This window comes from Anolis carolinensis, chromosome 5 (assembly GCF_035594765.1).
Source record: "Anolis carolinensis isolate JA03-04 chromosome 5, rAnoCar3.1.pri, whole genome shotgun sequence".
Taxonomy (NCBI): domain Eukaryota; kingdom Metazoa; phylum Chordata; class Lepidosauria; order Squamata; family Dactyloidae; genus Anolis; species Anolis carolinensis.
The window spans coordinates 197,605,429-197,620,173 of NC_085845.1; the positions used below are offsets into that span (position 1 = coordinate 197,605,429).

The window sequence follows — 14,745 nt, forward strand, 5'->3', positions numbered from 1 at the left end:
AAACGGAAGAAGGGATGTCCATCCGGGAGCTGGAGCTCGGTGGGGACGCGCAGGGCGGCCGGAGCAGCATGGCGGAAGACGAGAGCGACCAGGAATCGGAGCGGCTGGGCGAGGAGCTCCAGGCCTTGGCCGGGCCACGCCTCCCCTCTGCCAGCAGCCAGCACTACTGCTACCGCTTCTGCCAGGTGAGCGGCCTCCCCCAGCCACACGCGCACTTATCGCGCAACTGCCCCGCTTTAGAGGCCGGCTGTCACTTGGGGGAGTTTCCTGGCTGTGTGTCCTGGCACCACTTCACCTGTCACGGCCTCCATGTCTCCTCCCTCTGTAGGCCTTCCCCAGTCTCTTGCCTGGAAGGAGGCGGTTGAAGAGGTGTCAAACCGAATTAAAACCCCAGTGCAGATGCTCCCCCCCTTGTCATAGCCATTTTTCCCTGAACCTCTCTTCGGTCGGAATTCAAAATGGCCTGCGCAGATTATGTATTTCAGCAAGGACAAATGTATGACGCTACACTGAGGAGGAAATAAATTGAATGCATTTTTTATCACTGGGTTGCTGTGAATTTTCCGGGCTGTATGGGCATGTTTCACCTGACGTTTCGCCTTCATTTTTGGCAGGCATCCTCAGAGGTTGTGAGGTCTGTTGGAAACTAGGCAAGTGGGGTTTATATATCTGTGGAATGACCAGGGTGGGAGAAAGAACTCTTGTCTGTTTGAGGCATTTATGAATGTTGCAGTTGATCACCTTGATTAGCATTGAATAGCCTTGCAGCTTCAAAGCCGGACTACTTCCTGCCTGGGGGAATCCTTTGTTGGGAGGTGTTTGCTGGTCCTGATAATTTCATGCCTAGAATTCCCATTTTCTAAATGCTAATCAAGGTGGCCAATTACAACATTCACACTTGCCTCAAGCAGACAAGATAAACCCCACTTGCCTAGTTTCCAACAGACCTCACAACCTCTGAGGGTGCCAGCTATAGATGCAGGCGAACTGTCAGAGGAGAATACTTCTGGAACATGGCCATACAGCCCAGAAAACTCACACCAACCCAGTGATTCCGGCCATGAAAGCCTTTGACAAAACATTTCATATTATATACAACATTATACAATATAAATTCCCTTCTGTCCTTTAGAAAGAAAGTTAAAACCTGGCTATGGAACCAAGTGTTTGGAGAGTAGTAGATTGCAACATGCAACAATGAAGTTAATGGATTGTATTGAAACAGCTTCTGGATTACAATTTCGAGTATCTGTGCAATGATTTTAACAGTCAATTTAATATGTTGTCGCAGGCTTTCATGGCCAGAATCACTGGGTTGCTGTGAGTTTTCCGGGCTGTCCTGCCATGTTCCAGAAGCATTATCTTCTGACATTTCTCCCATATCTATGGCAGGCATCCTCAGAGGTTGTGAGGTCTCTTGGAAACTAGACAAGTGGGCTTTATATATCTGTGGAATAATGTCCAGGGTGGGAGAAAGAACTCTTGTCTGTTTGAGGCATGTGTGAATGTTGCAATTGATCACCTTGATTAGCATTTAATGGCCTTGCAGATTCCAAGCCTGTCTGCTTCCTGCCTGAGGGAATCATTTATTGGGAGGTGTTAGCATGCCCTGATTGTTTCAAGCCTGCACACAACCTACAAACTAACTACTGACTCGCTAAGAAAATCCAAGAAATTCTATGTTCGGCAAAGGAGAAGAGGGAGCCTCTCACCTCTGCAGGAGTCTCCTGTATACCATTCAGCTGTGGGCAAGTCTACATAGGGAACACCAAACACAGCATTGTCCAAACACGAATAAAAAAACACAAAAGGAACTGCAGACTAATTCAACCAGAGAAGTCAGCCATAGCAGAGCATTGATGAACCAACTAGGACACAGCATATTATTTGAGAACACAGAAATACTGGACCACTCTCACAATCACCATGTCAGACTACACAGATAAGCCATTGAAATCCACAAGCATGTGGACAATTTCAGCAGAAGGGAGGAAACCATCAAAATGAACAAAATCTGGCCGCCGGTATTAAGAAACTCTAAAATCAGGACAGTAAATAAAAAACATTCAGAAAACAGGGGAATTCCAGGCATGAAACAATCAGGGCCAGCGAACACCTCCCAACAAAGGATTCCCTCAGGCAGAAAGCAGCTAGGCCTTGAAGCTACAAGGCTATTCAATGCTAATCAAGCTGACCAATTGCAACATTCATACTTGCCATACATGGCCATACAGCCCGGACAACTCACAGCAACCCAGTCTATTTAATGTATATATGTTAATGTTTTTATGATTTTTATTGATTTTAATGTGTAATGCAAATTTTAAAACTTGGAAGCTGCTCTAAGTTTTCTCCAGGGTTGAGCTAGAGCAGGGTACAAATTCAGTAAATAAATAAATGATATATGAGAATGATCCTGGAGTCTTCGAGGACAACAAGTGGAACATGACTCAAGAGTGTGATGTAGAAGCTCAAAAAGCCAATGAGTTTCTGGGCTGCATCAAAAGAAATGCAGTGTCTAGACCAGGCATGGGCAAACTTGGGATCTCCGGGTGTGTTGGACATCAACTCCCACAATTCCTAACAGCCCACCAGCGCTTGCCTGGTCAAGATCGAGGGAAGGTGGATCTGTAATTGGTTAAGCAACCAAACCCAACGGGTGCACAACAAAGGTTTCTCTTCATCCTAGCACTTTGGCACTGACTAGCACTTTGGCACTGTTTGGCCTTGTATATCATCATCACACTTTTTTACATAAAATCATTCATCATTTTATACTTTTAATTGCACCTTTTTAATTTAGATCCTTTGGTGTAAATGTGTATGATAAGGTTTTTGTATTTTTAACTCTTCTTTGTTTGTCTCTTAAGTTTTTGTTTATATTGATTCAATTTATTTGTTGTTTTGATATATTTTATTGCTTTCTGAGTCCTGCCGGGGAGATAGGGTGGCTTATGTGTAAATTATTATTATTATTATTATTATTATTATAGTGGAGTGCCATAAAAAGGGTTCGATCCTGGGCCAGTACTATTCAACATCTTTATTAATGATTTGGATGAAGGTTTAGAGGGCATGCTGATCAAGTTTGCAGATGACATCAAATTAGGAGGGATAGCTAATACTCCAGAAGACAGGATCAGGATTCAAAAGGACTTTAATAGATTAGAGAGCTGATTGGCCTAAACTAACAAAATGAATTTCAACAAGGACAAATGTAAGATGCTACACTTAGGCAGAAAAAATGTAATGCAAGGATACAAAATGGGTGATGCCTGGCTTAACAACCGTCCATGTGAGATAGATCTTGGAGTCTTCATGAACAACTAGTTGAACATGAGTCAATAGTGTGATGCAGCAGCTAAAAAAATCAATGGGATTTTGGGCTGCATCAAAAGGAGCATAGTGTCTAGAGATCAAGTACAGTCATGGTGCTTTTCTATTCTGCTTTGGTTAGACCTCACCTAGAATACTGTGTCCAATTCTGGGCACAACACTTCAAAAAAGATATTGACAAACTGCAATGTGTCCAGAGGAGACACATAGATCAAAGGTCTGGAGACCATGAATCCCTATGAGGAGCGATCAAAGAACTGGGTCTGTTTTGCCTTCAGAAGAGAAGGTTGACGAGACATGTTGGCCATGTATAAATATGTAAAAGAATGCCGTAAAGAAGAGGGAGCAGGCTTGTTTTCTGCTACCCTGGAAACTAGGACTCGGAGCAATGGGTTCAAATTACAGGAAAGTAGATTCCACCTGAACATTGGGAAGAACTTCCCAAGCGTACGAGCTGTTCAACAGTGGAACTCTCTGCCTCGGAGTCCAGTGGAAGTTCCTTCCTTGGAGGCTTTTAAACAGAACCTGGATGGACATCTGGTGTTTTGATTATGCTTTTCCTGGCAGGGGTTGGACTATATGGCCTATGTGGTCTCTTCCAACTCTATTATTCATGATTCTCCTTTCTCTCTATTTTTTCTGCCCCCGTTATTTTAATTCTCCATATGTTTTTAATTCAGGCAGCTGACAGTGACTGAGACCCATTGAGTTCACACTCTTAACGACCTTGAACATGCTTATTGCCATTCAGTGCTTCCCAAACTTTGGTCCTCTGGGTGTGTTTTGGACTTCAGCTCTCAGAAGCCCCAGCCAGTTTGACCAATTGCCAGGAATTGTGGGAACCGAAGTCCCAAACGCCTGGAGGACCGCAATGTAGGGACCACTGAGGCTTTCGTTCTGGGATTCAGAGAGAGAAAGGGACTCACACTGCTCAGATATACGAATATAGCATTATGATTTCACCTTAACAGCCACAGCCCTATCTAATATAGAACTGGGATATTTATAGTTTAGGGAAGGGTACTGGGGGCCCAGTCTGGTGTGGTGTTTTGAGTTTACAACTCTGCAGGCCAGGGTTTGGATCCCTGCTCTCTCATAGAGACCCACTGGGTGACTTAAGGTGAGTCACACCTCTCAGCCTCAGAAAACCCTTGATGGGTCACCTAAGTTCACCATAAATCAGAAATGACTTCAAGGTATACAACTATAACAACTTGGAATGATCAGCCAGAGAGATTTTGTAGCTCTCCAAACTACAAACCCCAGAATTCTGTGTGAAGCCATCATAGCAACCAAAAATCGGAATCACAATGCTTTATATGCATAGAGTGAAAGAGTCTATAGTGTCAATGGAGAAAGTGGCCAGGGAAGGGGTTGTCTGTGAAGTTGTTATAGGGCTTGATAGTTCTGTCACTGGGGTCATCTACACTACAGAATGCAGTTTGACAGCACTTTAATTGCCATGGCTCAATGCTATGGCATATTGAAAGCTGGGTCTGTAGCCTTCTTTGCCAAAGAATGCTCCTGCCTTACCAAACTACAACTCTCATAATTCGAGTGAGTTTCTGGGGACAAGGAGGGAGGTTCTTCTCAGGAAGTTTTTAAACATAGGCTATATGGCAAGCATGGGCAAGTGTGGGCCCTCCAGGTGTTTTGGACTTCCAACTCCCACAATTCCTAACAGCCTACCTACCGGCTGTTAGGAACTGTGGGAGTTGGAAGTCCAAAACACCTGGAGGGCCAAAGTTTACCCATGCCTGCTATATGGCCACTTGTCACAAGTGCTTTGATTGTGTTTTCCTGCATGACAGAACGGGGTTAGTCTGCGTAGCCTTTGGTCCCTTGCAACTCTAAGATTCTCTGAAAAATGAAAAGTAGGCCTTATTTGAAAATGCAATCTGGCTTTTGGAATTAAAAACTCTCTTTTAGCTTTTATTGTTTGATCCCTAGATAAGAGAACGTGGCTCATTGTGGTAACTCTTCTATGATAATGAAATTGTTTCATGACCTGAGAGCTGTCCTTTTTCTGCCAATTGAGTTGCAATTTGAGAACTTGATCTGAACTATTCTTTGTCAAGATTGTTGTGCTGAAGTATTGAAAAGTGTGTGGCTGTTTGTTCTTAGTTTATTAACAAGTTGCTATTACTTGGTTCTGAATATTTAGCATTTTCAGGCTTGTTTTGTTTTGTTTAATAAAGTGGACTGTGGCTTATGCTTGCAAGTAAGTCTCATGAGAGTCCATGAAGGCAAATATGTATTTGTGCACTTTAGAAAAGAAAAATATCTCTCTATATATATATATATATATATATATATATATATATATATATATAAAGAATGAAGGACATTTCACCTGGAAACGTGTTGTTTTCCTTTCATTTTGATTTCGAAAAAGGATTTTAATATGTTACTTGATATGTTATATATATATATCCAGCTTACAGGTTGTGGTATAAGTTTATATTTGTCTGTGTATTCCCTTCCTTTCTTTAATAAGTGTGGCCCTACAATCTGCTGTATAGTTCTGCACAAAAGACCACAGATATAATATAAAGAAAACTGTCTAAAGCTGTTCTTTTTTAGTGTTGTGGCTACATAATTTGCATTTTTATATTGTGCTTCCAAATTGACAAGTAATCTTTTATCTTTGTTGAATTGCACTTCATTATTCCTGCATGTCCTTTAAATTATTTAAGTGGTAATTCTATCTTCATTTACCTAGAAATAAGCACCATTAAACTAAATTGGACTGACTTCTGGAAAGATAAATAGTATTGCATTGTTTGTAATTTCAGCAAGAACAAAGCAATAATTTTAGATGTTTTATTCATTGTCTATTCCTATTACAGGCAGATCATAATTTATATTGCCCCGTTTTATTTCAATTTTTTTGACAGAAACCAGAGCAGGAAAGATGAAAGTGGAAGGATGGGAGGAAGGTAAAAGATGGGAGAAACTGCAAGGGTATGGAAGGTAGAAGGAGGGCAATAGCTACTGGGCAAATCTCAAAAGAGCGAGCAGAAAGCAGAGCAAAAGAAATGAATACAAGGATGCTGCAGCTAGAATGGAGAGGCAATGAGGCAGAGGAGAGTGAGATGCTGAGAAAGACATATAAGAAAGCAGAGAAAAGGAATGGAAAGGGATGTGGAAGGAGACTAGGGGTAGCTGGATATGGAGGTGAGAGTGAGGGTCTAGGGCTGGTTATACATTGTAGAATTAATGCAGTTTAACAACACTTTTAAGTTCCATGGCTTGTTGATATGGAATCCTGGGGACTGTTGTTTGACAAGGTCTTTTGCCTTTCTTCCAAAGAGTGCAGGTACCACACCAAACTATAAATTCCAGGTTCTCATAGCATTAAATCTTAGCAGGTCAAATGGTGCCAAACTGCATTAATTCTACAGCAGTGGTTCCCAACCTTTTCTTGACCAGGGCCCACTTTGATCAGGGACCACTCTCCAACATTAATACCAAAAGGGTTACAAATCAGTTTTTGGTCAACTTTAGGTTCGGTTTGATTATTTAGGGTGCTGATTCAGAAAATTGCATTCGATAAACCACATCAGCTTTAGTTTCTGATACAGAACTTATGCCATCCAGCAGTTGCCATCTGCTCGCCCACAGAAAACCATATTTAATCATCTAAAGCTGTTGTGGTCTATCCAATGCAATGTCAGCTCTGTGGAAAGGATCAGAAATAAAATAAAGAGGGAAAGGTTTGCAGACCTGATTTCGTTCTTGGGGCCAAAGGTTGGGAACCACTGTTCTACAGTGTAGATGCATCCCAGGAGAAGATGGGGGCACCTAACTTCATAGCTGATTGAGGCCCATTACAATACATCCCTCATCTCTCTTGCTACCTGGTAGAATTGGTTAAGTTGATAAGTCTGTATCAATTTAGATCACACATTTAAGAATGCAATTCTGACAATTGTATGTTCAATTTTTGGCTTGGGCTGACTTCTAAGTTGATGTGTGAATTTGTAGAGTGTGACAAAGCATGAATGTACTAAGGAAGCTATGTTTATTAGTGAAAATCTAATTTGAATGCTAAATTTAAAATCCACATAAAACTTTTATTGATAACCCTTATACTTTTCTTCAAAATCAAAGGGTTTGCTAGTTGAATTTTCTTAAAAATTGCCTTCTTTCATTACTTCATGTTGATCTCTTTCTCTTGATCTGGCCTTTCAGTCGCTGTGCCCTTTGCTATTTTCCTGATACAGCATTTCTTTTGCTGTGTTCTTTCCTTTGGTATGAGGGAGCTTACATATGGAAGGACTTTGGTGTTTTGTTTAGACAGTGTTGCAAGTTTACTTCAGTCTTGTACACTCGATATATATAATTATGTCTATTTAGTTGGTCTTGAACCATTTAAAGGAGAAAGAAAAGGCTAAAAGTCTTTTTCTAAGCTTGCTCAATTTCCTAGGAGATAATGTGGAATACAAAAGAATAAATAGTACATATTTCAGTAGCACGTAGTAGGTGTGTATTTGATAAAGGGATGTGGCTATGTGCACGTCTTGAATGAAGTCTGAATGTCATATACATGTACTGACATGAAGTGACTTGCAGGAAACGCCAAAATATTTTTTTCCTTAACTGAGCAGATACCTTAAATTCAAAAGGAGAGTTTACATTGGTGCAAGAGAACAACATAACATAACAGACAATAATTATTTGTGATGTGATTTGAGTTGTCTTCAGTTGATTATTATACAAGCAGCTCACATTTTAAACTCTCACACTAGTTTCATAATCGGATATTGAAAGACAAATGTTCATTGATAAAGGATATTCATACAACTTTTGAGCTAGACGCTAGTTATGTATCATGAGCATAGATACATCTGTACATTCTAAAACTCTGTCTTCAAATCATGTTTTCTTAACGTAAACATAGTCTTATTGTAAGTGGTGTATAGGATCTCTTCTATTTGCATGACTTGAATTCTGTATTTGAGGTGTGCCTTCTATGAATTGTTAAGTTCACTGTTTGGAAGTTGTTGGAGATAGCAACCTTCTCAAGCTTCCTTTGATGTTTGCCTTTTTTAAATAAAGTGTTGGTTTATTCCCTGAACTGTATGTCTTCTTTGGTTTGCAGTTTTCTTAGCTCTATGTACCTAAAGCAGTGGGAGGGGCTGCAGACCATGGGACTGGTTTAGTGACTGTTTAGAATAATTAGTTTTAAAAGGAAGGCAGTTAGAAGTCAGTTGAGGCTTGAGTCTGTTTGAGTGCAGAAGCCAGTGTTAGGAGTTAGAAGACATTGAGGCTTGAGTTCCTTGGAAGTAGACTGTTATAAAAGAGAGCTATACAGAGGAACATAGTTTTAAAGAGACTATTAAACATTATAAGTTAAAGATACAAACTGAAACTTTTTAAAGTGTAACCTGACAAGAAATGTACCTGTATATTTAAATGCATGAAGTTATAAATAAAGCAACATGTTATTTTAAAGAAGCCTACTTGAATCTTTGTCTGCTGAGAGCATTAAATAGAAACAAGAAATTTATACAACCAGTGATCTTCAATTATCCAATAAACTAAAGGAACACTCCTGAAACTGCTACCCAATACGTTATGATCCTAACAGGTCATAATCCTCAATAGGTTATGATCCTAACAGGTCATAATCTGTTAATGTGGGATTTGTGTATTGGTAGTGTTTAAATGAAATTTGTGTCTTGCCTGTATTGCATACTGATTACATCATCCAGAGTGTACTATAGCCTGGAAAGAGTTAACTACTAAGAAGCTGTGTTGATCTTGATGTGTGGCTGGAGCTAGGGAGTATCCAGACACAAGTGTGTGCATTACTGATTACATCAGTTCTGAGTTGAGTCTAGTTCTGTCTGTCTAGAGCAAGAGTCAAGTCCTGTGTTCGTCTATTGTCTGCAAGTCCATTTGTCTTGATTATTACTACTTATAGTAAAACTTGTATATAGTTTTACCAACGTCTCTGATATCTCTTTGTTCTGCGTTCCACTGATTCCATCCAACTACTGCTGCGCTGCAAATTACTCTGACATAATCCTCAATAGGTTATGATCCTAACAGGTCATAATCCAATAGCTCAATAGAAGTTAATGTTGTATTCTTTGAATTAAGTTTTATTTAAACATTAATCTTTTATTGATGTTGATTGCACATATTTGTGTATGCATCCATTGCAAACCTATCAGCTGTGTATAAGACTATGGCTGTCCAGACTTAGGAATTGGCCATACTAAATGAAATAGAACTTCCTGTGACTGTATTGTATGTCTTGTTTCCCAGTAGGTCTTGGATAAGTTTAAAAGATAAGTGAACATTCAAAACCAACAGTCTTTGTTAATTGTGTTATAATATTTCTTGTCTCATCATTGCTATTTCAAAGTATTACTTTTCCTCATAACAAAAGCACTTGTTATATTTTTGTGGACAAGGATATTACAATCAGCCCTCTACATTCTCTGAGGGTCGGGACAGAGGGCAACTGTGAAAGTGAAAATCCATAAATAAAAAATTGCTGTTTTTTAATCCAAGAGAACATCTCTCTAGGGATTTCTAATCTTTGAACATGACTCTGGTCAACCTCCACTAAAAGCTGGAGGATCTATAATTTTCTAAAGAGGTGTACTCTTTAGAAACCTCTTGATCTTCAGCATGACTGGAGGAAGTTGTCCATAGAATTACACAGGAGGGTCTAAAGATTCCAAGAGAGAACAACTTAAATCAAATCCGGTAATTACGAAATCTGAAAGAGGCTAAACCACCAATGTGTAGAGACATTATCGTTTTGTTCTAAGTCCAGCCATATGTTAAAACTTTTTGTTGAAATAATTTTCGTGCCTTTTCTTTTGATGTTGTGTATTATGTTGTGTATATGTATAATAATAATAATAATAATAATAATAATAATAATAATAATAAAACTTTATTTATACCCCGCCACCATCTCCCCAACGGGGACTCGCTTGGTCATTTGTACTAGAAGTTTTCTGTGGAAATCTAACTTTCAGTTCAAAGTCTCTTCTTTTCTGAAAAGGAACTATATATCTGGATCTATTATATTTGGAAGATAATTGCTTGCATATGTATCTAATATTCTTTTGACTTAGGGTAAGGAAGAGGGAAAAATAAAGCAGATTGATTATTAGATATGTCAAAAAGATTCCCATTAGCTCTCTATGGCCAGGCAAACCAGTTTCCCAAGGAGTGCTCTGGCGCAATGATATGGTAATAAAGTGGTTTGGCTGTTTATATGAAATTCTGCTTACATGTGAAAGTGCCAAAATAAAACAGTCTTTCAAATTCAACATATCTGAGATCAGCTGAATCAGCTGGTAGTCTGCCTTTCATTTAAACATTGCTTCTGTTCCGTCCCATTTCCAATTGATATTTTGGGGATGAGAATTGTATTATTTAGTAATCCGATGACAACTCATGCTGCTGGTGTGATTATTCAAATATTAACTAGAAGATTTCTGGGGAAATAATGGAAATAGGATATAAGCCAGCATTTCTGTACCATGAAATACAGGAAACTACTGTAATGGTTTCAGTGTTAGACTAGGACACTGGGAGAGCAGGGTTAGAATTCCCATTGACCAAGTCCTGCTCTTCCAGCCTCAAAGGAGGGCAGTGACAAATGCTTTTGGAAGAAACATCGCCAAGGCAAGCCTGTGAAAGGTTTGCCTTGGGGTTGCTATAAATGAGAAATGACCTGAAAGCGCAGAAGAGCAAGTACAGAATGAACATTCTAAATCCAAAAATCCAAAATCTGAAACTTTTTGGGTGTTGACAAACGGAAAATTCCACATCCGATTTTGTGTAAATTGTATCCTATAATTATTGAAAATTCTGTATAAATTACTTTCATGATATGTGTATAAGATCTTATCCACACATTTTGGATAAAATATGTTCAACCTGTGGTAGTATAACCATTAGATCAGAAGTGCGGGTCTTTTGTTCTTTGAGATGTTGTTGACTGTAAATCTCAACAGTATTAGCTTCGTAGCGAATAGAAAGGAATGGTGGAAGCTGCAATCTTGCAACTGTCCTATATGACCATTGTATACAACACCATTGTATTAGACCAGAACTTTCCAAACTCTGTGTTGCGACATGTTAATGTGTCGGCTGCAGTGTGTCGGTATACAATGCGAATGTAACAAAAAGTGACAAAACATTGGAAATGTATATTATTATCTTACAAATAATATATTTTTAAAATATAAATGAAAGGTTCTCATGAGATATGTTGTATTCCCATACATGTCATTATTACAGTTTATGTATATGCCCCTATATCTTATAAGGGATTGGTTGAGCCTCCAGTTTGCTAGTGCTGTATAACTTAAGTACTATGTCGCAAAATGATACATGTCTAAAAAGTGTGTCACAGACATGAAACGTTTAGAAAGCTCTGTATTACTGTTAGATTGGATCATGGGAGTTCTGTATGGCATTGAACTTGAAATCCACTGATTACCTTGGCACTGCCACTGCTACTAGTCTAACCAGTTTCACAGGGTGGCTATAGAGATAAAGTGAAATAGAAGAAAATCAAGTATATAAATTTTGGGTCACTGGCGGAAAAGTGGGGCATCAATCAAACCAGTAATGTAGTATGACCTCTGTATTCACAGGAGATACATTCTTGAACTTACCATGGGAAAAGGAATGAACAACTTCTTCCGAAGTTTCATCTTAGAACATATAGAAAATTCCTAGAAGTGTTTTTCTCTCATAATTTACTGGGTCCTCCAATGTGACTGTATGGTAATTTCTGGTGGAAGTATAGCATAGAATAACCAGGATTGTTTAGAAATTTCTAGAGAGTACATATTTTGACAGACGTGGGTCGGTGAAACAGGTTGTAACTGTATAGTGCTTCCAGTATATTTTGTTGTTTGCTAATTTATTTTTTTCCTTCATTCAATTAGGTTGTTGAAGACTATGCTGGAAGGTGGCAGGTTCCTCTGCCGCAGCTTCAAGTCCTTCAGACAGCTCTCTGTTGTTTCACATCAGCGTGTGTATCATTTCCAGCTGAATGTGAGCATGTCCAGTATGTGTTGAGTAGCCTAGCTTTGTAAGTAAACATTTGCTTCTCTAATTGTTACATTTCTGTGATAATTTGTTGAATCACAAATGAACTGTGAGGACTATATAGTGTTCTGCATTTCTTTAAACATTTGTAAAAGAGTCAAACGTTGCAAAAGAGTCAAACATACAAAAACAAATATGATGTAACAGTCATTCTATAGCAACAATTGGGCAACTATGGAAGTCTAGTGAATTGTGTTACCCCATCACACTCCCCCACTGCAAAAGAATTGTCCTCAGGTGTCTCCTAATCTACTCTAGAATAGTGGGAGGCAATTTTGTCACTTTTTAAAGTTTAAGAGAGGCGTTTTCTCAAAACAGGAAGTGATCCCTTCTGAACAAACTTTGCCAAGAAAACCCCGTGATAGGGAAACAATTTGTAGGCAGTTGATGATCAAAAATAACTCCCTTGCTTGTCTCACATTTGACTCTTCTTGACACAATTGTTTTATTTGCTTCTGTTTTGAAATGGTGATCATTTCTTACCTGCTTCTCCCTTTTGCTTGTATTGGATATGCATCAGCCAGTATCAGCATCAACAAATGTAATGGTCCTGAGAATGATAGAGACTGTCTTCTCTTATTTGGTGCAGACTTGTTAGGAGAGGCTTGGAAAGATACTGCCTAGATAATCCATCTCTTCTTTACCACAAATTGTGAGCTTTGTGGGTGGAGGCTAGGATTTTGCTTGTGCAATAAGGCTCTGCCTCCCTCCTTCCTTCCTTTTCTCTCTCCTTTCTCCTCCTGCCCCTCTGCCCCCGCAAAGATCAGAAGGCTTCTTTCTGAGTACATTTTTAAGCTGCGTATTCTGCAGGCAAAAGCAGTGCGTCAGTCCCAGATTGCAGCAGTGGTGAGGGATACTTGCTGAACCCCATTTATTGTTGGTACAACTCTGCTTACAGATAAATGGTGTCAAGATCAAGTTCATCCAGTACTGAAAATACATGCTAGTTGTCGTTTGCTTCCTGGGCCCAATTATGGGTGTCCATTTCAGTGTTTAAAATCCTTAATGGCTTTCAACATGGCTATTTTTGGATATTAACATCTTCAGGACGCTTGTGGAGGCTCGTTTAATAGACACAGTGGAGCAGACTTTTTCCTGTGTTCCCACGTTTGTGATTAGTTCATGCTCTTGTTTCTTGTAGAAATGTTCTGATAAAGCAAAAGCGGCCTTTTAAATGACTTTATTATAATTATAAATAATAATAATAATAATAATAATAATAGTTATTATTTATCAATTATTATAATAAGCTCTAATGTAATATCATTTAACCATTCTTATTTTTTTTCCAGACGCTTTTCAGTTTGCTTTTTAATTAACCTTAGCCACCTTGAGCTTTTTTGCTGGAAAAATGGGGCAGAAATGTGAGAAACAAAATAATAATCGAGAGATTAAAAGTATATTGGAATTATCTGAGTATCTGTAGTTGCTGAGATCTGCAGCTACACTCCCCACATAGCGCCTTCCAGATGATTCACACAACTCCTCTGTTCATAGATTCTGTGGCAAGGACAGATTGTGTTTCATGACCGGAATCACTGGGTTGGTGTGAGTTTTCCGGACTGTATGGCCATGTTCCAGAAGCAGCCTCTCCTGACATTTCGCCCACATCTATGGCAGGCATTCTCAGAGGTTGTGAGGTCCTCAAACCTCTGAGGATGCCCGCCATAGATGTGGGTGAAACATCAGGAGAGAATGCTTCTGGAACATGGCCATACAGTCCGGAAAACTCACACCAACCCAAGGTCAGATTGAATTGTGGTCAAAAGTTTTGGAAAAGCTCCAAGTTGAAAAAGGCTGCTCTATGCTATTGTTGCTTTCCCGGCATTCCTAGCTACTGAGATAAACAGCCTTCAGTACTTCCACTTGCCACAATGAATATGGCAAGCTTGATAACGAGTTATCTCTCCTTCCAGTTTTGAAGCCTGATCTGACCATTACTTGTAAGTTTCCCAACTCCAAAACTAGGAAGAAAGCTGAGAGTAGTTTGGTAGCTGGATGTATCTGAAAGAGCTTTGCTATGCCATTGTTTTGTTTTGTTTTGTTTTTTTTGCCTAATAGTTTATGGACAGTAACATCTTTTTACTATGAATTGAGGTGCTCATCTGCACACCTGGGACTCAACTTTCACTCATTTATGAATGGAAACTGACTCTTAACAAGGCCAAATTGAGATCAACACTATTTGAGCTTTTAATTATAATTCAGGCTTCATTATATGAGTATTCTAGATTCATATCTGAAGTGAAGTTAACGTCAGCTGTTCCATCCTTGGAAGCTTTTGTACTTAGTAATTTTGAGGTTAGACACAGTAAA

At 39.2% G+C, this 14,745-nt stretch overlaps 1 protein-coding gene across 1 annotated transcript in view; it reads left to right on the forward strand.

Moving 5' to 3' along the window:
- Nucleotide 1: 1 nt before the first annotated feature.
- znf654 (zinc finger protein 654) overlaps nucleotides 2–14,745 on the forward strand; it is a 31,653-nt gene continuing 16,909 nt past the window's right edge. The window contains exons 1-2 of the mRNA XM_003220742.4: nucleotides 2–185; nucleotides 12,267–12,412. Coding sequence (XP_003220790.2) covers nucleotides 15–185; nucleotides 12,267–12,412 — 317 coding nt within the window. The 5' untranslated portion in view covers nucleotides 2–14. The remainder of the gene's footprint in view (nucleotides 186–12,266; nucleotides 12,413–14,745) is intronic.